This window comes from Microtus pennsylvanicus, chromosome 2 (genome assembly GCF_037038515.1).
Source record: "Microtus pennsylvanicus isolate mMicPen1 chromosome 2, mMicPen1.hap1, whole genome shotgun sequence".
Taxonomy (NCBI): domain Eukaryota; kingdom Metazoa; phylum Chordata; class Mammalia; order Rodentia; family Cricetidae; genus Microtus; species Microtus pennsylvanicus.
Window position 1 is genome coordinate 11,206,890 of NC_134580.1, and position 27,225 is coordinate 11,234,114.

General features: G+C 48.4%; 1 protein-coding gene across 2 annotated transcripts; it reads left to right on the forward strand.

Annotated features, from left to right (window-relative positions):
- Nucleotides 1-2,374: 2,374 nt before the first annotated feature.
- Wbp2nl (WBP2 N-terminal like) lies at nt 2,375-26,064 on the forward strand. 2 transcript variants are annotated; one of them, XM_075963517.1, is made up of 6 exons: nt 2,375-2,446; nt 20,519-20,627; nt 20,884-21,025; nt 21,187-21,279; nt 23,176-23,259; nt 24,522-26,064. In XM_075963517.1, exons 1-6 carry the CDS (start codon nt 2,385-2,387, stop codon nt 24,917-24,919), a joined length of 888 nt encoding a protein of 295 aa, XP_075819632.1. In that variant the 5' UTR covers nt 2,375-2,384; the 3' UTR covers nt 24,920-26,064. The 2 variants fall into 2 exon arrangements, with proteins under 2 accessions (XP_075819632.1, XP_075819633.1); XM_075963518.1 differs by lacking the exon at nt 23,176-23,259.
- Nucleotides 26,065-27,225: the final 1,161 nt, after the last annotated feature.

Genomic DNA, 27,225 nt, shown 5'->3' on the forward strand with positions numbered 1-27,225 from the left:
CTCCAAAGCTACAGAGAAACCCTGTCTCGAAAAACCAAGGAAAAAAAAAGTGTGCAAACTATAAAGCCAGTGAGATGGCTCAGCTGGGAAGAACACTTTCTGCCAAGGCTGCCAACCTGAGTTCGATCCCTGGATTCTACATGGTGGAAGGAAAGAACTTCCAAAAGTTGTCCTCTGATCTCCGTGTGTTCTTGTGCATGTGTGCACGTGTGCGCGCGCGCACACACACACACACACACAGAGACACACACACACACACTCGATTCAAAGGGAACATGGCAGCTGGGCCAGCTGGTAAGAGTGACGGCTGTGCAAGCATGAAGACCTGAATTCAGCTCCCTAACACCCACAAATAAGAACCAGGTATGGTCCCATGCTTACCTGGGGCGTGCTGGTCACCAGCCTGTGTCCAGGATCAGTGAGATCCTCTTTCCTGAGAGTGAGCGGACACTCTCTTCTGGCCTCTTGGAGTGCACATGGGCATGCACAGCCAGACACACACGTGCACATATACCACTTGTACACTCAAAGGAAGTTAAACAGTAGCCTTTTTCTTGATGCTAGGATGACCTTTCCCCTCACTTGTAGCTTATCAAGCAACAGGGCTCTCATTTGTTTATTTCCCTAAAGTTTAATGTGAACTGTAAGCAATCACTGACTTTCTGTGAGGTGAACATAAGGCATAAATGAATGAGGAGAAGCGGTTTGGAGGGGCCAGGATGGAAAAGGATGAGTCAAGAGGCTCCTGAAAGCACGCAGGGAAAATAATGAAGGTGGCATCTAGTGGCAACACAACACAGACGAAGGGAAGTGGAATTTGAAAGACAGCCGTTTGGCGGACATCAACTGTCACAGCCACAAGACACCTAAGCAATCTTCTGATACCACCACCATACAAATGCAGCGGGTGACGTCCAGAGAACACAATCTTCTTGCTTAGGGTTGCATTGGCCATGGCAGGAGAGACTAGATCTTATTTATTTATTTATTTACTTATGTATACAACATTCTGTTTGTGTGTATGCCTGCAGGCCAGAAGAGGGCACCAGATCTCATCACAGATGGTTGTGAGCCACCATGTGGTTGCTGGGAATTGAACTCAGAACCTTTGGAAGAGCCGGGCGGTGGTGGCTCACGCCTTTAATACCAGCACTCGGGAGGCAGAGGCAGGCGGATCTCTGTGAGTTCGAGACCAGCCTGGTCTACAAGAGCTAGTTCCAGGACAGACTCCAAAACCACAGAGAAACCCTGTCTCGAAAAAACAAAAACAAAAAAAAAAAAAAAAAAGAACCTTTGGAAGAGCAGGCAATGCTCTTAACCACTGAGCCATCTCTCCAGCCCCGAGAGACTAGATCTTGATGTTTGCTCCACTGCTGTATACTATTCTATCTGAATTTAATTTTTTAATTCTTGTAAGTCTTGCACACACACACACAAAAGCTGGGTAGTGGTGGCGCACATCTTTAATCCCAGCACTCAGGAGGCAGAGGTAGGTAGATTTCTATGAGGTCCGGCTAGCCTGGTCTACAGAGTGAGTTCCAAGACAGGTTTCAAAGCTACGAGAAACCCACCCCTGCCAAAAGAATCTGTACTAGGCGTGGTGGCACAAGCCTTTAAACCCAGCACTTGGGAGGCAGAGGCAGGAGGACCTCTGTGAGTTTGAGGCCAGCCTGGTCTACATAGTGAGTTTCAGGACAGTCAGAGCTACATAGAGAAACTGTCTCAAAAGACAACGAAAGAAAAAAAATCGGAAATGAGGACGTGTCTTATGATGACAGTTTGATTATTTGGCAATTGTTTCTTCACTGGCACATCAGTACTCTAGAGCATCTTGATTAACACAATGAGTGTGCCACCTGCAAAGGCTCAGCGGATCCCGGAGTCGGACCCACTGGAGGCTGAAACTCACAGTCCACTTCCTGATCTAGCTCACCTTTTCCGGATGTTCTCGCACAAGGCCGTCGGTTCGGATTCTAGGCCTTCTTTGCTGGAAGAAAGCTCTGGCCTTAAAAGAGTGGAGCGATGTAGACCCTTGATCTGGATTGGTTTAGGGTAATCTGGGCTGAGATTTTGGGCTAATGGCTGCTTTTTAAATAAAAGCCCCAACTCTTGCAGGAGCAAGAGGGCCTGGCTGTAGGTCTACACACAGGTTGCAGGACAGATCTACACACCCACCCTCCAGCCCCTCTCCGCTCTAGGGGTGGGGCCAGCTCCGCAAACACGCCCCTCAGGGCTCCCCCTGCCAGTTCCTCTTGTGACAGCTGCCCCACTCAATTCCAGGTTTCTGCGCCACAATCTCCGCCCTTTCCTCAGGGCCCCGCCCCTGCTTTGTAGGCCCCGTCCCTTCCCATTAGAAGGGCAGACGGAGGCGGGAGGGGACCAAGATGGCGGTGAATCAGAACCACACAGAGGACCGCCGTGGGGCCACCATCCCTCGTGGCGAAAGGTGCCTGAGGCGACTTCCAGGCTGCTGTCGAGGAGGGAGGAGATGCTCAGGGGTAGCCTTGCGCGAATCAGCGACTTTCCCTCCCTTTCCGGGCGCGGTCCTTTGACGTTTGAGGGCGTGCGCCTTCGCGGGCCGTCCGTCCGGGAGCCTTTGGCGCGTGTGCGGGGTCCCAGGTCGGGCGTCCTCAGAAAGGTCTGAGCGAGAGAGGTGTGAAGAGCTGGTCAGCCCTTGCATCGCGCAGCGTGGCCACCATCGACTGTGTGCAACTTTACGGGGTGACAGTCACCCTGAGGGCCCTGGGTGCGCCTCACACTACCCGAGTTAGGCGACTCGGGAAGAGGGGCTAGAATGTGGAGTGTTGGTAACGGTGGAAAGATTCCCAAACTGGCGAGAGCCTGCATCAGAAATTCCCCAAAGCTCGCTTTCTTGTTGATTCAACCTGGGAGATGACAGTGCCACCTTTATTGGAAAGACTGGGAACAAAAAAGTAGGGGTGTTCAGGAAGAATGGCGTCCTCAACCTCTTCCGGGCTAGGGCTTATAAGGTGGCTTCTTTGTCAGTGGAGGCCCATCTCCAGGCAGATTTAAGACCTTGACCCCAATCCCTTCTTTAGTCCACCCCTCACCCACTCTCCCTACACTGTGTCTCCACTTCTTGTTAATCTCTTGCTGATTTCCCTTTATTTCCCACTTGGCGGTGAGACTCAAATTCAATGGTGTGCTCAAATGAACTTGAAGGCCAGTTTGAGGCCATCCTGGTCTCCATTGCGAGTTCTAGCACAGCCAGAGCTATTTAGTCGAGAGACCCTGTCTCAAAAAAGGAAAGAAAAGAAAAAAAGCCCTGATTTTTTTGTTCCTTTGAAGTTTTAGAGTCCGTGCTCTTGAATATGTACCGATGGTTTCCCTTGAACAGCTAATTATGGCAAGTGTTATTCTTCGTGCCTCTCTGCTGTGTCTGCAATGGGGGCAGAGCTGTTCCTCTCATTTCGCGAGTAGAAACATAAGACACGGTTTGCTCAGAGTCATTTTCTGAACTGCCAAATCTGAGAAAGCCCAGATTTGGATTTGGAATCACATGCATCAATTTCTCTTGCTGCCCTTCAGAAAAGTTTTTGTTTTCTGCTTTCTCTTTGTCAAAGACCCTGTTTGGCTATGACTTTCCCAGATAAAAACTGCAGTAAGAAAATACTTGAGGGGGGCAGGAATTGGCTCTATTTTTAATGTTCCTTATGGTTATGATACACATTTGAGAGTTTAGGTACAATTTGTGGTGTGTTGAATGTGCTGAGACTGAAGTCTTGCTATTTATTTAGCTAGGGCTGGCCCTGACTTGTGATTCTTCTCCCTCAGCCTCCCAATACAACAAAACACTCCAGAATACCTCAGATTTGGAATTGAGGAAGGGTTTATTTACACTGGAATACCAGCCATTGGCAGTAATAATATAGATATTGGCATTAAAAAAGCATCCCCAATGTATTGGTAAACGAAAATAAATTACAAAGAGGTTGGGGTAGCACACGTGTTATCGAGAAAGAATCTAGTGACTAAAGTTGGAGTTAGTGCTTGTTTGTATCTTTGCCTTGGTACAGTATATGTTAAATAGACCTAATCTAAAAACTTAAAATGCTCCATTGAAGCCAGATATGACCATGCAGGTCTGCTGGGATTGCAGGGAATGGTGCAGGTCTGTGGGATTGCAGGGGATGGTGCAGGTCTGTGGGATTGCAGGGGATGGTGCAGGTGTGGGATTGCAGGGGATGGTGCAGGTGTGGGATGGCAGGGGATGGTGCAGGTCTGTAGGATTGCAGGGGATGGTGCAGGTCTGTGGGATTGCAGGGGATGGTGCAGGTGTGTAGGATTGCAGGGGATGGTGCAGGTGTGGGATGTCAGAGGATGGTGCAGGTGTGGTATAGCAGGGGATGTTGCAGGTGTGAGATTGCAGGGGATGGTGCAGGTGTGTAGGATTGCAGGGGATGGTGCAGGTGTGGGATTGCAGGGGATGGTGCAGGTGTGGGATTGCAGGGGATGGTGCAGGTGTGGTATAGCAGGGGATGGTGCAGGTGTGGTATAGCAGGGGATGTTGCAGGTGTGAGATTGCAGGGGATGGTGCAGGTCTGTAGGATTGCAGGAGATGATGCAGGTGTGGGATTGCAGGGGATGGTGCAGGTGTGCTATAGCAGGGGATGGTGCAGGTGTAGGATTGCAGGGGATGGTGCAGGTGTGGTATAGCAGGGGATGGTGCAGGTGTGGTATTGCAGGGGATGGTGCAGGTGTGGGATTAAGGGGATGGTGCAGGTGTGGTATAGCAGGGGATGGTGCAGGTGTGTGGTATAGCAGGGGATGGTGCAGGTGTGGGATTGCAGGGGATGGTGTAGGTGTGGGATTGCAGGGGAGGGTGCAGGTGTGTGGGATGGCAGGGGATGGTGCAGGTGTAGGATTGCAGGGGATGGTGCAGGTGTAGGATTGCAGGGGATGGTGCAGGTGTGGGATTGCAGGGGATGGTGCAGGTGTGTGGGATGGCAGGGGATGGTGCAATGTGGGATTGCAGGGGATGGTGCAGGTGTGGGATTGCAGGGGATGGTGCAGGTGTGGGATTGCAGGGGATGGTGCAGTGTGTGGGATTGCAGGGGATGGTGCAGGTGTGTGGTATAGCAGGGGATGGTGCAGGTGTGGTATAGCAGGGGATGGTGCAGGTGTGGGATTGCAGGGGATGGTGCAGGTGTGGGATTGCAGGGGATGGTGCAGGTCTGTGGGATCGCAGGGGATGGTGCAGGTGTGGGATGGCAGGGGATGGTGCAGGTGTGGGATGGCAGGGGATGGTGCAGGTGTGGGATGGCAGGGGATGGTGCAGGTGTGTGGTATAGCAGGGGATGGTGCAGGTGTGGTATAGCAGGGGATGGTGCAGGTGTGTGGTATGGCAGGGGACGGTGCAGGTGTGTGGTATAGCAGGGGACGGTGCACGTGTGTGGGATTGCAGGGGATGGTGCAGGTGTAGGATTGCAGGGGATGGTGCAGGTGTGGGATTGCAGGGGATGGTGCAGGTGTGTGGTATAGCAGGGGATGGTGCAGGTGTGTGGTATGGCAGGGGATGGTGCAGGTGTGTGGTATAGCAGGGGATGGTGCACGTGTGTGGGATTGCAGGGGATGGTGCAGGTGTGTGGTATAGCAGGGGATGGTGCAGGTGTGTGGGATGGCAGGGGATGGTGCAGGTGTGTGGTATAGCAGGGGATGGTGCAGGTGTGGGATTGCAGGAGATAATGCAGGTGTGGGATGGCAGGGGATGGTGCAGGTGTGGGATTGCAGGGGATGGTGCACGTGTGTGGGATTGCAGGGAATGGTGCAGGTGTGGGATTGCAGGGGATGGTGCAGGTGTGGGATTGCAGGGGATGGTGCATGTGTGTGGGATGGCAGGGGATGGTGCAGGTGTGGGATTGCAGGGGATGGTGCAGGTCTGTGGGATTGCAGGGGATGGTGCAGGTGTGGGATGGCAGGGGATGGTGCAGGTGTGTGGGATGGCAGGGGATGGTGCAGGTGTGGGATTGCAGGTGATGGTGCAGGTGTGTGGGATAGCAGGGGATGGTGCAGGTGTGGGATTGCAGGGGATGGTGCAGGTGTGGTATAGCAGGGGATGGTGCAGGTGTGTGGTATGGCAGGGGATGGTGCAGGTGTGTGGTATAGCAGGGGATGGTGCACGTGTGTGGGATTGCAGAGGATGGTGCAGGTGTAGCATTGCAGGGGATGGTGCAGGTGTGGGATTGCAGGGGATGGTGCAGGTGTGTGGTATAGCAGGGGATGGTGCAGGTGTGTGGTATGGCAGGGGATGGTGCAGGTGTGTGGTATAGCAGGGGATGGTGCACGTGTGTGGGATTGCAGGGGATGGTGCAGGTGTGTGGTATAGCAGGGGATGGTGCAGGTGTGTGGGATGGCAGGGGATGGTGCAGGTGTGTGGTATAGCAGGGGATGGTGCAGGTGTGGGATTGCAGGAGATGATGCAGGTGTGGGATGGCAGGGGATGGTGCAGGTGTGGGATTGCAGGGAATGGTGCACGTGTGTGGGATTGCAGGGAATGATGCAGGTGTGGGATTGCAGGGGATGGTGCAGGTGTGGGATTGCAGGGGATGGTGCATGTGTGTGGGATGGCAGGGGATGGTGCAGGTGTGCGATTGCAGGGGATGGTGCAGGTCTGTGGGATTGCAGGGGATGGTGCAGGTGTGGGATGGCAGGGGATGGTGCAGGTGTGTGGGATGGCAGGGGATGGTGCAGGTGTGGGATTGCAGGTGATGGTGCAGGTCTGTGGGATTGCAGGGGATGGTGCAGGTGTGTGGGATAGCAGGGGATGGTGCAGGTGTGGGATTGCAGGGGATGGTGCAGGTGTGGGATTGCAGGGGATGGTGCAGGTGTGTGGGATGGCAGGGGATGGTGCAGGTGTGGGATTGCAGGGGATGGTGCAAGTGTGGGATTGCAGGGGATGGTGCAGGACTGTAGGATTGCAGGGGATGGTGCAGGTGTGGGATTGCAGGGGATGGTGCAGGTGTGGGATTGCAGGGGATGGTGCAGGTGTAGGATTGCAAGGGATGGTGCAGGTGTGGGATGGCAGGGGATGGTGCAGGTGTGTGGGATGGCAGGGGATGGTGCAGGACTGTAGGATTGCAGGGGATGGTGCAGGTGTGGGATTGCAGGGGATGGTGCAGGTGTAGAATTGCAGGGATGGTGCAGGTGTGGGATTGCAGGGGATGGTGCAGGTGTGGGATTGCAGGGGATGGTGCAGGTGTGGGATGGCAGGGGATGGTGCAGGTGTGGGATGGCAGGGGATGGTGCAGGTGTGGGATTGCAGGGGATGGTGCAGGTGTAGGATTGCTGGGGATGGTGCAGGTGTGGGATTGCAGGGGATGGTGCAGGTGTGGGATGGCAGGGGATGGTGCAGGTGTGGGATGGCAGGGGATGGTGCATGTGTGTGGGATGGCAGGGGATGGTGCAGGTGTGGGATTGCAGGGGATGGTGCAGGTGTGGGATTGCAGGGGATGGTGCAGGTGTGGGATTGCAGGGGATGGTGCAGGTGTGGGATGGCAGGGGATGGTGCAGGTGTGGGATGGCAGGGGATGGTGCAGGTGTGGGATGGCAGGGGATGGTGCAGGTGTGGGATTGCAGGGGATGGTGCAGGTGTGGGATGGCACGGGATGGTGCAGGTGTGGGATGGCAGGGGATGGTGCAGGTGTGGGATGGCAGGGGATGGTGCAGGTGTGGGATGGCACGGGATGGTGCATGTGTGTGGGATGGCAGGGGATGGTGCAGGTGTGGGATTGCAGGGGATGGTGCAGGTGTGGTATAGCAGGGAATGGTGCAGGTGTGGTATAGCAAGGGATGGTGCAGGTGTGGGATTGCAGGGGATGGTGCAGGTGTGGGATTGCAGGGGATGGTGCAGGTGTGGGATGGCAGGGGATGGTGCAGGTGTGGGATTGCAGGGGATGGTGCATGTGTGTGGGATGGCAGGGGATGGTGCAGGTGTGGGATTGCAGGGGATGGTGCAGGTGTGGTATAGCAGGGAATGGTGCAGGTGTGGTATAGCAAGGGATGGTGCAGGTGTGGGATTGCAGGGGATGGTGCAGGTGTGGGATGGCAGGGGATGGTGCAGGTGTGGTATAGCAGGGAATGGTGCAGGTGTGGTATAGCAAGGGATGGTGCAGGTGTGGGATTGCAGGGGATGGTGCAGGTGTGGTATAGCAGGGGATGGTGCAGGTGCGGAATAGCAGGGGATGGTGCAGGTGTGGGATTGCAGGGGATGGTGCAAGTGTGGGATTGCAGGGGATGGTGCAGGACTGTAGGATTGCAGGGGATGGTGCAGGACTGTAGGATTGCAGGGGATGGTGCAGGTGTGGGATGGCAGGGGATGGTGCAGGTGTGTGGGATGGCAGGGGATGGTGCAGGACTGTAGGATTGCAGGGGATGGTGCAGGTGTGGGATTGCAGGGGATGGTGCAGGTGTGGGATTGCAGGGGATGGTGCAGGTGTGGGATTGCAGGGGATGGTGCAGGTGTGGGATTGCAGGGGATGGTGCAGGTGTAGGATTGCAGGGGATGGTGCAGGTGTGGGATTGCAGGGGATGGTGCAGGTGTGGTATAGCAGGGGATGGTGCAGGTGTGGGATTGCAGGGGATGGTGCAGGTGTGTGGTATAGCAGGGGATGGTGCAGGTGTGGGATTGCAGGGGATGGTGCAGGTGTAGGATTTCAGGGGATGGTGCAGGTGTGGGATGGCAGGGGATGGTGCAGGTGTGGGATGGCAGGGGATGGTGCAGGTGTGGGATTGCAGGGGATGGTGCAGGTGTGGTATAGCAGGGGATGGTGCAGGTGTGTGGTATAGCAGGGGATGGTGCAGGTGTAGGATGGCAGGGGATGGTGCAGGTGTGGGATGGCAGGGGATGGTGCAGGTGTGGGATGGCAGGGGATGGTGCAGGTGTGGGATTGCAGGGGATGGTGCAGGTGTAGGATTGCAGGGGATGGTGCAGGTGTGGGATTGCAGGGGATGGTGCAGGTGTGGGATGGCAGGGGATGGTGCAGGTGTGGGATGGCAGGGGATGGTGCATGTGTGTGGGATGGCAGGGGATGGTGCAGGTGTGGGATTGCAGGGGATGGTGCAGGTGTGGGATTGCAGGGGATGGTGCAGGTGTGGGATTGCAGGGGATGGTGCAGGTGTGGGATGGCAGGGGATGGTGCAGGTGTGGGATTGCAGGGGATGGTGCATGTGTGGGATTGCAGGGGATGGTGCAGGTGTGGGATGGCAGGGGATGGTGCAGGTGTGTGGGATGGCAGGGGATGGTGCAGGTGTGGGATGGCAGGGGATGGTGCAGGTGTGTGGGATGGCAGGGGATGGTGCAGGTGTGGGATGGCAGGGGATGGTGCAGGTGTGGGATTGCAGGGGATGGTGCAGGTGTGGGATGGCAGGGGATGGTGCAGGTGTGGGATTGCAGGGGATGGTGCAGGTGTGGGATTGCAGGGGATGGTGCAGGTGTGGGATGGCAGGGGATGGTGCAGGTGTGGGATGGCAGGGGATGGTGCAGGTGTTGTATAGCAGGGGATGGTGCAGGTGTGGGATTGCAGGGGATGGTGCAGGTGTAGGATTGCAGGGGATGGTGCAGGTGTGGGTTGGCAGGGGATGGTGCAAGTCTGTAGGATTGCAGGGATGGTGCAGGCCTGCTGGGATTACAGTTCTATGCCTCCATAACTGGTTTGGCACAAATGACTGAGAGGTCATAAATGTACATGCCAGTCTGTGTTGTAAAAATGAAAAAGAGCTGGCAGTGGTAGCACACGCCTTTAATCCTGGCAGGCAGATCTCTGTGAGTTGAGGCCAGCCTGATCTACAAGAGCTAGTTCCAGGACAGGCTGCAAAGCTACAGAGAAACCCTGTCTCGAAAAATAAAAAAAAAAAGGAAAGATTAAATAGTTTTCTTTTATCCATTTTTTTTAAAAATTGGGCAGATAATACTTGATGTCATAGTAGGAAAAACAGAGAAAAAATTATTTCCCCAAATTCCAGCATTCAGTAGTTTTTACATCTTAGTTTGGATTTCTCTTCCCTTTTCCCTATGGAAACTCATGTTTGTTTCCCCCCCTTTCACTAGCTTTGGAACTAATTTTTCTCATTTGCCAATCTATTGAGGCAGTTTTTAGTACCCATATCTGTATTGCTACTGTCAATGGCTAATACTCCAGTGTGCATAAATCTTTACTTAATTATCAATATGAACTGTTCCGATGTCCTTTTCCTCATTTATAAGTGTTGGTGCTTGGAATTTTTTAAAAATTAAAATTACATGTGTGCAGGTGCACATGCCACAGCACATGTAGGGGTCATAGGACAACCTATGGGGGGTTCTCTCACCTTCTACCATGTGGGTCCAAGAGATCAAATTTAGCCTATCAGGCTCAGTGGCAAGTGCCTTTACTCAGGGAACCTGCTTGAGAATGTATCTCTACCAGTCTATCGAAATGTGCCTTTGAGGCTGGTACCGTAACCTGTCTCTGTGCCTTGCCTGTGATGCTAAGGATGCTGTGAGAGGCAAGGAAGAGCCCGGGTTGAGGCTTCTTCTGGTGTCCCAGCCCCACCCCATGGAGGAAACCAGCAGTGACTCGGTCCCCAGCACTAGCACAGTGCATACTTCCAGTTTCCCCATCCGCCGGGAAAAGCTTACTGGTTATTTTACAAGTGTAGTAAATTGTGAAGGTCTCCATATTGAAAAGACAAAGATCCTAAGAACTGTGAAGGATTTGCATTTCTCTGACTTCCGGATAAAAGTTACAGCAGAGCAATAAGCAGGCAGTTATTAGATGGAGTGATAAAGGAGAGCATCACTATTAGCAGTAGAGGGATAGCTGAGTTCACCTGAGGGCGAAACTATTTTGAAAATCAGGTAGGGATTGTGGAAGAAGGGCACCTTCGGGCTATTTCTGTCATAGAAATATGCTTGAAGCATGTCAGCCTCCAAAAAGAAGGAAAAGCAAGCAGATAAGTTGTTATAAAGGCAAGATTCTCCTAAGTCAGGCCAAGGCATCCCAACAAACCAAAACCAAAGGAGAAGATGAATGGAAAACCAGGGCACAGGTCCCTTTATCAGACTCAAGATGCCCAAGGATAAAGGAAGAACTTAGGGTCTGGTGTCGTACTTATGTTAGTATCGTTAAAATAAAGGCTTTGTGGAGTACACACGTCAGCTGGCCAAAATCTAGAGAGTACTTAAGCATAAAAACACATACTACCAAATAGCTTTTTTTTTTAAATATAAAATAGTCCATAGGAAAAATTTTAAGAACTTTACAGTGTTGTGTTTCTATCTTGTCTTCTCCCAGTACACGTTGAACATCCCTGATCTGAAAATCCAAAATCCAAAATGCTCCCCTAAATTCAGATGTGATAGGGCTAGAGAGATAGTTCATCTAGTAAGGGCTTACTTATCCTGTTCTGCTAGAGGACCCAAGTTCAGTTCCCAGAATCTACAATAGATGGAGTTCAACTGCCTGTAACTCCAGCTCCAGAACTAAGGCTTCCAAGGGTACCTACAGATATGCATATACCCTCTTCCCATATAAAGGGCATACACACAATTTGAAAAAATTGTTCCGGATGTGGTGGTACATACCTGAAGGCGAAACTGCCTTGAAAATTACAGCACTCGGGTTGATGTAAGAGGATTGTGAGTTCCAGGACAACCTGGGCTATATAGTCAGACCATGTCTCAAAACAACAACAAACCTTTTAACCTGGTCTACAGAGCAACTTCCAGGACAGCCAGAGCTGTTACACAGAGAAACCCTGTCTTAAAAAACAAACAAAAAGCCGGGCGGTGGTGGCACACGCCTTTAATCCCAGCACTTGGGAGGCAGAGGCAGGCGGATCTCTGTGAGTTTGAGGCCAGCCTGGTCTACAAGAGCTAGTTCTAGGACAGGCTCCAAAGCTACAGAGAAACCCTGTCTCAAAAAAAATGTTCAATTTTGCTATTTGTTTTCTACCGTTCTATCTTCTGTGTTCCTTAACTCCTTCACTCCTGCCTATTGTTTCTGAGATTTTTTCCAGTATGCCATTTAATTTCATTCTTACTTCTTTTTGGATATATTTTAGTGATTTTCCTTGTGTTTGACCTGTTGATTATACTTAACATCTTAATTTACAGTAATATAACTCAAATCAACAGTGGTGCTCTGTGACTTGGCCAGGCTCTCATGTTTCCTCCCACCCGCGGGTGGGCCGGCTGAGGACACGTGGAACCCTGGGCTTGGGAACCAGGTTTCTTTACAGCAGCTCTCCATTCCACCTGCCTGAGCACGACTTCTACACACACCACCGGCTTCAGTTGGTGAGTTCCCCCATTCTGGTCAGCTTAACTGTTTCTCTGAACCCAAGGAATGGACCGTTGCACTCCTGGAAATCTTCTGGTGTTCCTAGCCCCCTACCCTTAATGGCTACATTTGAACCCTTCACTGACATTCATCTCGGGATTGCTTCCCTTAGCTAAAATCATCAGGTCCTCCTGCTACTGCTGCCAACAAACAGGGTCCCTCGGATTTTTTCTTTCTCCTTTTTTCTTTTCTTTTTGACTACTTGTTAGTGGTCCCTGTTGTGGTCTCTCTGGCTTCTGAGTTGCCCCGACCGGAGCCAGTAAGGCTTTAACAGCCTGCCTGTAGGCAGAGGACACTCTCAGTCCCTGTGGTGTTCACCACTGATTCACACCCTGCCTATTGGGGGAGATGTCCCCTTATAGGCATTGTGGTGTTGCTGTTTTCATGGGTTCACAGTTTCAGCTATGGGTAGCAAGCCATCCAAGCCCATCAATCCAGCCTCCCTGTTGGGGTGCTTTTTAAAGGCCCTAAAACCCCAGGCCTTAAAGCCCTACTTACAGATTCCAACATTTGTCCATCTTTGTTCAAAAAATGGCCTCCTTACAATTTAGATAACAATTTAAAGTGGCCGCTTAGTGGCACATTTGATCCCGATGTTCTATGGGACCTTTCTAACTACTGTTAGTGCACAGGCAAATGGAAGGAGTTTCCTTTCATCCAAGGTTTTTACTATCTAAGTTCTAAGCCCAAGCCCTTTGTCCTTGCAAGTTGTTTGCCTGCTCACGTGTTCCTGGCTATGCCGTCTGAGCTGGAAGGACACTCCACTTCTGCTCTGGAACCCCTGCCTTTTCGACCTCAGTGGGCAGGTACCCCCATTCCTTTAGCTCCTACCCCTGTTCTTCAGCTCCTACCCTCACTCCACCGGTGTCCCACTGGCTCCACTTTTCCTCAAATTGTCCCTGCCATCGCTACTGCTGCCAGTAAGATTGGTGGGATCCATGAGGCAGCTGTTTTCAATTCCAGCCTTTGCTCCCCTTCTGTGGTTTGTGGCATGGCAGCTCAGCGACAGGGCAGATCACGCCTCTAGGTCTCTCTTACTATTAAATTAAAATCCCTGCAGCTCAAAAATCATGACTTTTCCTTACAACACGTGACCGCTGCCATTTTGACTGAGGTCAGGTGACCTTACCGTAATCTTAACTGAGGTCAGGTGACTTCACTGCCATCTTAACTGAGGTGTTCCCTGTCTGGCCCCCCCGGTTCTGGTTCTGACTCTGTTGCATATGTGTTTTGTGCAATGGCATGCCTTTGGTAGGGCCCACCAAGAGCATCCACTTCACCCAATTCCTGTTCACTCTGTTTGTGTGTTCATACATGTAACTTAAATGTACCTATCTTTACTGTTAAATGTTACAATTGTCTGTTCATTGCATCTCATTTCAGACTACAAAACAATAAGTCTCATGTTTTAAATTGGTATGTACTTTTAAGTCTATTACAAAAATACTTTATATTTAATCCAACCCTCATTTAAAATATATTAGAATGTTCTCTACTAATGTCAGTTCTGCCATTAACCTTCTGTTGCAAGAAGTTTTTTCTTCTGTCTTTTTACAAGTGTAAATCTTACCTGTTAAGGTGAAATCCAGTACAGTTAAGCTCAAACCCAGCTCTCTAGACAGATTCTATACTGTATGTTATACCTGATAAACAGCCCTCAACTGCTCAGAAGTCTGGGAAATATGGCATTTAAATATTTAATTATTAAAAGACTTTTTCATAACAAAAAGAGACAGGTTGGCTCCTAGAAGCAGCACTCTACTTCCTCCAGAAGAAGACAGAAGACAAATAGGCACAGAACAATGTCCATCTGCAATTCATTTCAACTGCCAAGTGCTGACCACTGGGAAAAACCGCCTTTCATTTAAACTAAAGATTGCTGGAGTCGACAGCCTAACTGCTCAGGTCAAGGTAGGCCTGTCTTCCTACAGATTTCTTAGCCCACAGGATCTTCTGGAGCCTGGCAGACCCTGCGCTAAATAGCAAAAGGCAAATACGACCTTCAGTGACCATGGAGGACCCTGAGGAGTAGCTCTAGGTGCCAACCAAGTAAGTTCTCTGCTGTTTTTTTAATCAATAACTCAAGTAAAATTTTATCCTTCTCAAAGATCTCTGAAACAGTTTGACAGCTGAGAGGTTATGTCAGTTTAAAAGGACAACCACACCAAAAAAATTCAACAAAATAAAAATATAAGACCTGGAAGTTATAAAGTTGTGAGGACAAATACAAGTTATCAAGTTTCTCTCTCACACTGCCTTCCATAGTCTAAAAAACACTTTTTATGGTGCAAAAATCTATCACAGTCATTCTGACATAAATATGCTCTTGTTTATACAATGTATATGTCTAAAACTGTTTTCACAAAGAATTCTTGTGAGTTCCAGGGAACCAAATTGAAGGATCCACCTTAAACAGGTGTAAGAGACACCAGACATTTCCATACCACAAACACTGAACAGGAGCAAAGAGACCAGCTACACCAGGATGTGACCAGCACCCAGCTTTCTCAGGTTCCTCCTCAAAGATCACACCCACAAATAAGCAGGAAGCAGTCTTGAGAATCCACCACCCCAATTCCTTTAACCTGTGGTGCCAATCCTCCTGCCTTTTTTATTATAAAAAAGAGATGGGAATGTAATGGTCTCTCCTGTCCCTTTAAGAGACAAGCTACACCCATTCCCTCCCCATCTGCTGAGACAAGATGATCATCAGCTTTTAGCCTGAGATCCTCCCTTTCTGTCTCTAAGAGGCAGCTTCTGTCTCTCCCTTCTCCCACTTCTCCTCTTCCCCCTGTTTCTCTCTCTCTCTCTCTCTCTCTCTCTCTCTCTCTCTCTCTCTCTCTCTCTGCCTCTCTCTGTGCTTCTCTCTCTGCTCTTCTCCCCTTTCCCCTCCATAACCCACTAAATAAATATCCAACCTCACTCTGCATGGTGTGCCTATTCATGTCTCTGTCTCTCGCCCGCCGTGAGGCTCCCTGCCTGCTATTACCCAGAAATCCACAGTGGTGTGGTCTCATGGCCTGCTGCCCTCTGCAGCCACTTGGGGATCCGCAACAGTTTTATTTAAACCATAACACCAACAAAAAAATCTTTTGTCCTATGTGGCTCTGCCCACTCCCAAAACTTTACTGTCACACATTACAGTTCTTTGTATTATCACTATCAATGTGTAATTCTCATTTTATGATCTTAAACTGATCCTTCCACTATATCACCCCCTCCTCAGTCATGTAACTTCCCTGCTGAAAAATCCAGAGCTTGCAGTTCTTGCCTGTCCAGTGAGTTCCCAAGCTCACATCCCAAACCACTTCCCAACCTGGTCTCTCTCTTCTCCCTGTTACTCATGCTGTGTGATATCCATATGGCCTTTTCCTCCCGAGGAGGAAATTTGCTTTCCATTATCTGCGTCTCCATTCCCATCAATGCTATTGACTGAATTGTTTCTTCTACCATTACCTCTGCCTTAAACATTACCTATTTCTTAATAATAAGCTCTAGCGGGGTCCTTTCTGAAAGATCTTTCACAGTTGTGTCGACCATAAACAATCTGTCCTGTTAAATTACTGGGACATTTTTGTGCCATTTACATGATATGTGCCTCCTATTACTTGCATTATGTTCTCTGTTCATGTTTCCTCTCTTTTTAATTTTCTTTTCTTTTTTTAAATATTTTATTTATTTAATATGTATACAATATTCTGTCTGTATGTATGCTTGCAGACCAGAAGAGGGCACCAGACCTCATTACAGATGGTTGTGAGCCACCATGTGGTTGCTGGGAATTGAACTCAGGACCTTTGGAAGAGCAGGCAATGCTCTTAACCTCTGAGCCATCTCTCCAGCCCTTTAATTTTCTTAAAATAAATATTTAGCAACTTACAATTTGCTAGAGCTATAGTACTGAAGGAGACAGTTCTCTCTAATGATCACAGAGGGGGCATTGAACAAATAAACTCAAAAAACACCTATATTCTATGAGGGAGGCAAGCTCAAGTCCACATTGTCCTTATTCGGAGTGAACCCGGAGTAATGTGCAGGGTTGGGGGGGGTGAACCCGGAGTAATGTGCGGGGTTGGGGGGGGGTGAACCCGGAGTAATGTGCGGGGTTGGGGGGGTGAAGCCAGAGTAATGTGCGGGGTTGGGGGGGGTGAAGCCAGAGTAATGTGTGGGGTTGGGGGGGGTGAAGCCAGAGTAATGTGCGGGGTTTAGGGGGGAGTGAAGCCAGAGTAATGTGCAGGGTTGGGGGGGAGTGAAGCCAGAGTAATGTGCGGGGTTGGGGGGGTGAAGCCAGAGTAATGTGCGGGGTTTAGGGGGGAGTGAAACCAGAGTAATGTGCGGGGTTGGGGGGGTGAAGCCAGAGTAATGTGTGGGGTTGGGGGGGGGTGAAGCCAGAGTAATGTGCGGGGTTGGGGGGGGTGAAGCCAGAGTAATGTGCAGGGTTGTGGGGAGGGAAGTGAAGCTGGAGTAATGTGCAGGGCGAGGCGGGGAGTGAATCTGGAGTAATGTGTGTGGTTTAGGGGCCAGAGTGAAGCCAGAGTAATGTGTGGGGATGGTGGGGGAGTGAAGCTGGAGTAATGTGCAGGGTTGGGGGGGTGAAGCCAGAGTAACGTGCGGGGTTGGGGGGGTGAAGCCAGAGTAATGTGCAGGGTTGGGGGGGTGAAGCCAGAGTAACGTGCGGGGTTGGGGGGGGTGAAGCCAGAGTAATGTGCGGGGTTGGGGGGGTGAAGCCAGAGTAACGTGCGGGGTTGGGGGGGGTGAAGCCAGAGTAACGTGCGGGGTTGGGGGGAGTGAAGCCAGAGTAATGTGCGGGGTTGGGGGGGTGAAGCCAGAGTAATGTGCGGGGTTGTGGGGAGGGAAGTGAAGCTGGAGTAATTTGCAGGGCGAGGCGGGGAGTGAATCCCGAGTAATGTGTGTGGTTCAGGGGCCAGAGTGAAGCCAGAGTAATGTGTGGGGATGGTGGGGGAGTGAAGCCAGAGTAATGTGCAGGGTTTAGGGGGGAGTGAAGCCAGAGTAATGTGCAGGGTTTAGGGGGGAGTGAAGCCAGAGTAATGTGCGGGGTTGGGGGGGTGAAGCCAGAGTAATGTGTGGGGATGGTGGGGGAGTGAAGCCAGAGTAATGTGCAGGGTTGGGGGGGTGAAGCCAGAGTAATGTGTGGGGATGGTGGGGGAGTGAAGCCAGAGTAATGTGTGGGGATGGTGGAGGAGTGAAGCCAGAGTAATGTGCAGGGTTTAGGGGGGAGTGAAGCCAGAGTAATGTGCGGGGTTGGGGGGGGTGAAGCCAGAGTAATGTGCGGGGTTGGGGGGGTGAAGCCAGAGTAATGTGCAGGGTTGTGGGGAGGGAAGTGAAGCCAGAGTAATGTGCGGGGTTGGAGGGGGTGAAGCCAGAGTAATGTGCGGGGTTTAGGGGGGAGTGAAGCCAGAGTAATGTGCGGGGTTGGGGGGGTGAAGCCAGAGTAATGTGCGGGGTTGTGGGGAGGGAAGTGAAGCCAGAGTAATGTGTGGGGATGGTGGGGGAGTGAAGCTGGAGTAATGTGCGGGGTTGGGAGCGTGAAAGTGTCTGTGCCTAGTCTTCTTTATCAGCCAAACATTCCAAGAGCCCAGTTCTTCCTAGTCATTGCACAAGAAATCTAAGAATTAGTGGCAGACATTGAGACTAGAAGTTTGAAAAGACAGAAAATCCAGCCATGAAAAGGGAGAAGAGGGGCTGGAGAGATAACTTGGTGGTTAAGAGCACTTCTTGCTCTTCTAGAGGGCCCAAATTTGGTTCCCAGTGCCCATGTTAGTTAGCTCACAATAATCTGTAACTCCAGTTCCAGGGGATCCAAAGGCCTCTTCTGGCCTCTGTGAACATCCACACACATGTGGCATACACTCACACAGATACACACATGCAAAAACTAAATGTATAAGTAAAAGTAAAATCATTTTATTTTAAAAATTATTTTGTGTGTATGGATATTTTCCCTGCATGTCTGCCTATGCACCGCATGTATGAAGGTCCTTTGAAGGTCAGAAGAGGGCATCAGATCTGCTGGAACTGGAGTTACAGACTATCGTGAGCTGCCTTGTGGGTGCTGGGACTCAAACCTGGGTCCTCTGGAAGAGGAGCCAGTGGTCTTGACTGGTGAACCATTGCTCTGGTCCAGACAAAAAATTTTTAATACATTTTTTATTGATACTTATTTTTTTTTTTTGGATTTCAAGGCAGGTTTCTCCTTAGCTTTTGGTTCCTCTCCTGGAACCATCTCTTGTAGACCAGGCTGGCCTCGAACTCACAGAGAGATCCGCCTGTCTCTGCCTCCTGAGTGCTGGGATTAAAGGCGTGTGCCACCACTGCCCGGCTGATACTTATTGAGCTCTACATTTTTCTCTGCTCCCCTCCCTGCCTCTCCCTCCCACCTTCAATCCTCCCCCCAAGGTCCCCATACTTAGGAGATCTTGTCTTTTTCTACTTTCTACTTCCCATGTAGACTAGATCTATGTAAGTCTCTCTTAGTGTCCTCATTGTTGTCTAAGTTCTCTGGGATTGTGGTTTGTAGGCTGGCTTTCTTTGCTTTATGTTTAAAAACTACCTATGAGTGAGTATATGTGATAATTGTCTTTCTGTGTAAGGGTTACCTCACTCAAAATAATGTTTTCTAGCTCCATCCATTTTCCTGCAAAATTCAAGATGTTGTTATTTTTTTCTGCTGTGTAGTATTCCATTGTGTAAATGTACCACATTTTCCTCATCCATTCTTCAGTCGAGCAGCATTTAGGTTGTTTCCAGGTTCTGGCTATGACAAACAAAGCTGCTATGAACATAGTTGAGCACATGTCCTTGTGATACGATTGAGCAGCCTTTAGATATATACCCAAAAGTGGTATTACTGGTTCTTGAGGAAGATTGTTTCCTAATTTTCTGAGAATCACCACACTGACATCCAAAGGAGTTGTACCAGCTTGCATTCCCACCAGCAATGCAGAAGTGTTCCCTTTTCCCCACAACCTCTCCAGCATAATTTATCATCAGCGTTTTTGATCTTGGCCACTCTTACAGGTGTAAGATGGAATCTCACAGTGGTTTTGATTTGCATTTCTCTGATGACCAAGGATGTTGAACATTTCCTTAAGTGTCTTTCAATCATTTTAGATTCCTCTGTTGAGAGTTCTCTGTTTAGGTCTGTACTCCATTTTATTTATTGGATTATGTGATCTTTTGGTGTTCAATTTCTTGAGTTTTTTGTATATTTTGGAGATCAGACCTTTGTCTGCTGTGGGGTTAGTGAAGATCTTTTCCCATTCTGTAGGCTGTCGTTTTGTCTTGTTGACCATGTCCTTTGCTTTACAGAAGCTTTTCAGTTTCAGGAGGTCCCATTTATTAATTGTTTCTCTCAGTGTCTATACTGCTGGGGTTATATTTAGGAAATGGTTCCCTGTGCCAGTGCGTTCAAGTGTACTTCCCACTTTCTCTTCTATAAGGTTCAGTGTGGCTGGCTTTGTGTTGAGGTCTTTGATCCATTTGGACTTGAGTTTTGTGCATGGTGATAGATATGGGTCTATTTTCATTCTTCTACATGTTGATATCCAGTTGTGCCAGCACCACTTGTTAAATATGCTTTCTTTTTTTCTATTTGATATTTTTTGCTTTTTTATCAAAGATCAGGTGTTCAAAGAGGTGTAGATTGATATCCGGGTCTTCTGTTTGGTTCCATTGGTCTTTCCTGTCTGTTCTTTATGCCAATACCAGGCTGTTTTCAGTACTATATCTCTGTAGTAGAGTTTGAAATCAGGGATTGTGATGCCTCACGAAGTTCTTTTATTGTACAGGATTGTTTTGGCTATCCTGGGTTTTTTGCTTTTCCATATGAAGTTGAGTACCATTCTTTCGAGATGTTTGAAGAATTTTGCTGGGATTTTGATGGGCACAAACAAAATCTTTTTAAGAAGGAAGATTAGGAACAAGTAGTTCAAGAACAGTATTTCTTGAATCCTTTTCGTTTTCTAAAATAGAAGTAGCAGCTAATATATATTGACTGATACCATTGTTTGTACCATTTTGGTGTTTTCTTTGGTCATGCTAGGGATCACATCTGGACTAGCAATTCTAGGCAGGTGTCCTAGCCTAGAGCTGCATCCACAGCCCCGAGTGTGTCTTTTATGTACTTCTTAACATGTGCTGCCCGCCTTGCCTTTCTGCAGTCTCCTGAAGAGGTCTTCAGATGTGGACCTCTCCTTCCCCCAGCCACCACCAGGCTCCAGCTTCTTCAGTGGTACAAAGAGGGGTGCACTGTTTCTCACCTCATATCGGGTAATGTATACTTTTCTTTTGATTGGCTGATTAACTTACATTTGCTTTTCATGAAGCTAAAAAAAGTTAAACATTGGCTTTTAAGGTGTTTTAAGACATTTTTACTTTGAGACTTCCATTTTGAAGAAGGATGGAAGAAAGAGATGATGTTTCTCAATTAGGCCACACTACCCAAGTGACCTTGGCGTTGCTTCTGCAAGACTCTATCCATGGACAAATTCTGTATTCCTTTTCCAAAGTTTCCTTCCTCACTTAGGTGATTTTTGTGACGTCACGCTCAAACAATGATCCCATGTTGTCTTTTATGATGCCATTCCATCTAATGACGAACTGCACTGTTGAACAACCAATCTTTGCTGCAAACTACATTAAAGGGACAATTCAGGCAGCTCCAGATGGTAAGTTTTTCTTCTTAGAAGTGCCTCCTGTATGCCCCCAAAAAGATGCTAAGAGTTTAAGATTCCGACTTGCTTCGTGTTAATATTCAAACCAAAGCCGAGCTGCGTGCATGAGGGTGCATTCCTCAGGGTTTGTGAGTATTTGCCATTTCTTCACCCAGGTGGCTGGGAAGGATCAGCGACTTTTAAAATGGCCTTCAGGAAAGGAGGTGCCATCGAGTTTGCCCAGCTGCTGGCCAAAGCCGCCTCCGCTGGTGAGTGATAACGCAGTAGAGGCTGTAGGCGTTAAGGGGTTGAAGTAGTACTACTTCTTAGCAGAGCTGGCTAGCCTGTGCTCAGGCATTTGGCATTTCTACATGAAGTCAACAAGCATTTCCCGAGTTTACCTGTTATCTACACTGTATGCTTATTTACCTCGCCCTGTCCTGGGGTAGCTGGGAGCCTGTAGTCAGACACCTGTATGACTAACCTAAAACCAGTGTTCTTTTGTGCTACCTCATGCATGGCTTGGTCCTAGAAACCTGACTGGAGTGACCTGGGAATGAAGAACAGACATACTCTTTTTTTTTTTTTTTTTTTTTTTTTGGTTTTTCGAGACAGGGTTTCTCTGTGGTTTTGGAGCCTGTCCTGGAACTAGCTCTTGTAGACCAGGCTGGCCTCTAATTCCCAGAGATCAACCTGCCTCTGCCTCCCAAGTGCTGGGATTAAAGGCGTGTGCCACCACCACCCGGCTCAGACATACTCTTGAACAAAAACCCTGCCCTGATGGAGCAGCATCCGGCTCAGAAACTCAGTGTCTGTCCGAACAGCACGAGGGAGATGAGGGGTCTTCTTTGTAGGAAGTCTGTGTCTGTGAGCTGTCTCAAGCTGTGACCAACCCGGGCGAGGAAGTTTCAGTAAATGCTTCTGTACAGTCTTGTCAATATTTGTACTTTGTTCAGAGGAAATCCTCGCCAATTCCCTGAGCTCAACCTGGGGAAAGCTAAGCTTTGTCACCTGCATTTTGATCTCGCCTTGGCCTTGCCCTTGTTTCTCTTCTGTTTGCTCTTATTGCCCACGAGGGGAATCGGGTCCGTACTGTCCTACAATGTCCTACAATGTTGACCTAATGGCTGCACCAGAGAATGCTCTCTGTAATTGAAATATTCATTTCTACTGCTTTTATCCAACCTAACTTCCTGCCACCCACACTCTTACAATCCAGTCAAACTGCACTTTGTACCTTACCCACTCTTCTCCTGAGTTGTCACTTTGTTCGGTCAGGCTCTTTTCTGCTCTCTCTTTGTTTTTTGTTTCTTTTTTTTTTTTTTGGTTTTTGGTTTTTTTCTTCAGACAGTGTGCCCCTGTAGCTCTGGAGCCTGTCCTGGAACTAGCTCTTGTAGACCAGGTTGGCCTTGAACTCATAGAGATCCACCTGCCTTTGCCTCCCAATGCTACCACTGCCCAGTGCCTCGGTGCCTTTCTTTTTTTTTTCTACCTCAAGCCCCAATCTAGATGTTGAAAACCCAGCCTAGTAAAGATGGTCATTTGCAGAGACATATATATTTGCTTTAATAGAAACATTGACTATGGTGCCCCAGACACGATGGAAGAGTATAAAGTGTCTAGGTTAGTACAGTGAATGAACTATGATGCTGTAGATATGGTCAAGACCTATAATCAATGTAAGTTTGAAAGTAAATGAGTTTAGTTTAAAATCATGTAATTTAGTTAGTGCTTTTAAAGTGTTTTCTATACTGGACAGTATCCTAGGCCCTTTGCAACCATCGGTTTAATGCTCATAAAATCTTATGATATAACTGGACAGTGGTGACATATATATATATATACCATATATATGTCATATGGTTATATATATACATATGCTATTATTATGCTCATTTAATAGTTGGGAAACCAAGTAAGTGATGGTTGTATAGTAAGTACTATTATTAGGTCCTAAATAACCACAGATAATGAGACAAAATTTCTGCTTCCAAGAAGTATGTGGTTTAAGAAAAGGGCCACATGTATTTTTACTTAGTATCACCAGAGTATTGTTGGCTCTCATGTAAGGGGGTAGTTCATACTGTTAGTTACTCAGTTTATAGCTGCTATATATCTAATTGAAAATAATAAAGAGTTCTTATTTTGCCAAATTGTTTTCTCAGCTGCCCAAGGAACTCCACTCACAGTTTCAAGTTTCTGGATAAGTCCTCTAGGAATCATTGTCATAGCTGGGGAGAGGAGCCAAGGTGAGGTGTGGAGAAAGGGGCACGTGTGCCCCACAGGCATGCCAAGGTGAGGTGTGGATCAGGGGCACGTGTGCCCCACAGGCATGCCAAGGTGAGGTGTGGATCAGGGCTTTTTGGAAGCTGGCCCCAATGCCCTTTCAGGGTTCAGAAAAGAAATCTACAGCCATCAGAAGGCTTGGGATCTAAGGATGTAAATGAATCTCTCAGTTTCTCTGTTGCTCTGCTACTATTCCAATTCTCCTGTCCTACTTCTAACTTCTCCTTGTCTCTTCTCCTAGCGCCTTCTCTCTCCCTAAAAGCTCTCTTTATCCCAGGAACCTTGAAGTGATAAAGAAAATACAAGAGTTACCTCTCATTGATCAAAAGCACATTGTTAGAGCAAGTGACAAGGAGCCGAGTCAACACAAGGGCCCAAGGTTACAGGACCAGAGGCGGGGGGTACAGGGCCCAGTGAGATATGCTTTGAGACATAGGTCTTTTGTTAACAGGCTGGCAGGCAAAGAATTGGTTGCTTTTTCTTAGGGTGCTTTGTGTATTTGTGTAGTAACCTTGGTTGGACATCTGCAACTCTAGGTCTACATACTGAGTTTCAGGATAGCCACTACAATATAGAACCCCCCCCCCCTCTCTCTCTATATATATATATATTTTTTTTTTTTGAAAAGAACCTTTAATGTCAGACCCAAACTCCAAACTTCAGGTGCAGAAAATGAAATGTTGGTTCTTTTCCAGAGTTCCCATCTCTCTGCTACTGTAATGAAATATCTGAGACAATTATTGAAAAAAAGGTTTTATTATTATTTTGAGACAGGATCTCAAGTAGTCCAGATTGATCTCCAACTCACTCAGTAGCTGAGGATGCTGGTGACGGGGTCCTCTGAAAGAGCAGCCCGTGCTCTTGATTACTGAGCCGTCTCTCTAGAGCCACCCCCTCTTTTAAAATCATAGTTTTTCCTTCTGGTTTTCAAATTATGATCCTCGCTGAGGGTGTTTCCTTTTCATAAACTCGACAAACATTATCAAATAAAATATGTATCAGCACAACTCTGAGTAATGACCACTTAACTAGAAGGGTATTTCCAGGTAATTCAGATCACCTTACCAGAAAAAATGATAAGGCTTTTGTCTGGTGATGACTAAAGGGAAGGTTCTAGCTTGCCTAAATTCTCACAGGTGAGTTTCCCTTGGTATTATTTTCTGTGTTCTTCAGTTATTCTTTGTTCACAGGTTAACAATTTTTCCCTTCTTTTTGCCATTCCTAGCTGCCTATGGAGTCCCACCTGCGGGACACGGAGCCCCACCTCCCAGATATGATGTCCTGTCTCCTGGATATGGAACTAGGATGTATGGATCCCCTCCTCCTCTGTATGGAGTTACTCCTGTGGGCTATGGAGTCCTGCCTCCTGGATATGAAGCCCCCACTATGGAGTACGGAGTCCCACCTCCCAGATATGGAGTCCCACCTCCCAGATACGGAACCACAGCTGTGATGTCTAGTTCTCCACCTCCCAGATATGAAGCCCCACCTATGGGTTATGAGACTTTGCCACCTGCTCAGTCGGAAGCAGGACATCCCATTTCTGTGGCAGCCCAGACTCCTGGATTCCAAGCATCTTTTCCCTCTACCTCATCTTCACAAGCTCATTCTCCCCCCCTCTAAGATGTAAACCTTGAAGTTTCACCAAGCAAAACCGTACACTAGCAGTGAAGTTAAGAAAGAATGTTTAGGTATATGATCCCAGCCTCATCCTAGGTAGTTGGTCCCCCACCTAGGAAGTTCAGTTATAGGACAGAACTAAGATTTATCTCCATGCCTTGATTTAAAAAGCAGTGTCATTCTTGATTAGCTGGATGAAGGAGTAGCACCAGAGGGCTAATTCCCTAATGACTTGGTTGACATTGGATACATTTTAAAACATATCTTGACGTGAGCTTGCAAAAAGCTTCCTGCCTTTCTCCTTATCTGCATTAGAAAACCTTTATAATACTCTATTTGGTAGATACTAAGATCTGCTAAAATGTCGCATTGAGAGCTGGGCCTGGTAGTGCAGGTTTAGAGAGGATGAAACAGAAGGATGACAAGTTCAAGGCTTGCCTGGCCTGCAGAGTCAAGGCCAGCCTGGGCAGCCTAGTGAGAGCCTGTCTCAAAGACTATAAAAAGGGCCGGGGGATAGAGCTCAGCTGTAGTGTGCTTGCCTAGTATGCTGATGGTCCTAGGTTTAATCCCCAGTACCAAAATTAATTGATTAATTGAAAATGCAAGTGACAGGCATGGGTGCACATGCCTATAATCCCAGAGCTTGAGAGGAAGTCAGGAGGTTCAGAAGTTCAAGATCATCTCTGACTATGTAGGGAGTTAAATGTCAGCCTAGGCTACTTTAGAACCCACCTCAAGGCGGGGCGGTGGTGGCGCATGCCTTTAATCCCAGCACTCGGGAGGCAGAGGCAGGCGGAGCTCTGTGAGTTCGAGGCCAGCCTGGTCTACAAGAGCTAGTTCCAGAACAGGCTCCAAAACTACAGAGAAACCTTGTCTTGAAAAAACAAAAAACAAAACAAAAAAAAAAAAAAACCAAAACAACAAAAAAAAAAAACCCAAAAAAAGAACCCACCTCAAAAACAAAATCAAAACCTCATCACATTGAACACAGTTTTTTCTTACAGTATTATTTACATTACAGAAAGAATGGAGCAACCTTAATTTCCAGTGAGAGGGACCTTATGAATTACACCATATTCATACAATAGAATACATAGATGTTGGGCTGGAGAGATGGCTCAGAGGTTAAGAGCACTGCCTGCTCTTCCTAAAGGTACGGAGTTCAATTCCCAGCAACCACATGGTGGCTCATAACCATCTGTAATGGGGTCTGGTGCCCTCTTCTGGCCTGTAGGCATACATGCAGACAGAATATTGTATATATAATAAATAAATATTTAGAAAAAAAAAGAATACATAGATGTTATAGAGAAGGCAGCCTTTAGGACCAAAACAAAGCAATAAGGGGAAAAGGTCCAAAGCAACCTACTGGGAGGGGGTATGTATGTTCATTAAAAAAGTCTACAGTCAGAATATGTAAAGAGCTAGAAAAAGAAGCAGGGATCAGGGGAGATGGCTCAGTTGCTCATGTGCTTCCACAGCATGAAGGCCTGCCATTGATCACTAGCACTCGAGAAGCACACACCTGGAACTCCAGTCCTGGGGTGGAGGGTGCAGGGACAAGATCCTTGGGGCTTGCTGACCAGCAGTCAGACTGAATCAGTGAGCCCCTGGGTCAGCGACCATATTTCAAATAAGGCAGAGAATACGCCAACATTGACCTCTGACCTTGTCATGCCCATGCACACATAGGCATGCACATCTGTATACACAATTTAACTTTAAAAGGAAATGTATAAAAATGCGGATTACCAATTAACAACTGGTAACGACTGTGCCAGTAACATTTATGACAAATACTGAAAAAGATGTGTGACTCAAATAGTTGGGCCCTCGTGCTATGATACCTTTCTCTTCAGAACTGCAAAACTTATAAAACATGTGCACCCCAATCCCAGTCACCTCCCCGTCTCTCCAAAGCCTCCCCTCACCCCTGCAGCGGCCTCTCCAACAACACTCTGTTGGGGAATATTATTTTAAGCTGTGTGACTTTTGTTTATGCTGCATCTGTTTGACTCTGTGACACCGTGACTAAAATAATCTGACAGTCCTAATAAAGAGCTGAATGACCAATAGCGAGGCAGGAGAGGGATAGGTGGGGCTGGCAGGCAGAGAGATAAATAGAAGACGTGAAGGTGGAGCAACAAGAGAACAAGGGGGGAGCTGGAGAGATGGCTCAGTGGTTAAGAGCACTGACTGCTCTTCCAGAGGTCCTGAGTTCAATTCCCAGCAACCATATGGTGGCTCACAGCCATCTATAATGAGACCTGGGCACCCCCTTTCTGGCTTGTGGACACATATGGAAGGAA

Bases quoted from the DNA above. Each gene is read 5' to 3' on its own strand.
- Wbp2nl (XM_075963517.1), top strand. From the start codon at position 2,385: ATGGCGGTGAATCAGAACCACACAGAGGACCGCCGTGGGGCCACCATC. The intron at 21,280-23,175 runs GTGAGTGATAAC...TTGTTTTCTCAG, and splicing joins GGCCAAAGCCGCCTCCGCTG to CTGCCCAAGGAACTCCACTC. The intron at 23,260-24,521 runs GTGAGGTGTGGA...TGCCATTCCTAG, and splicing joins AGCTGGGGAGAGGAGCCAAG to CTGCCTATGGAGTCCCACCT.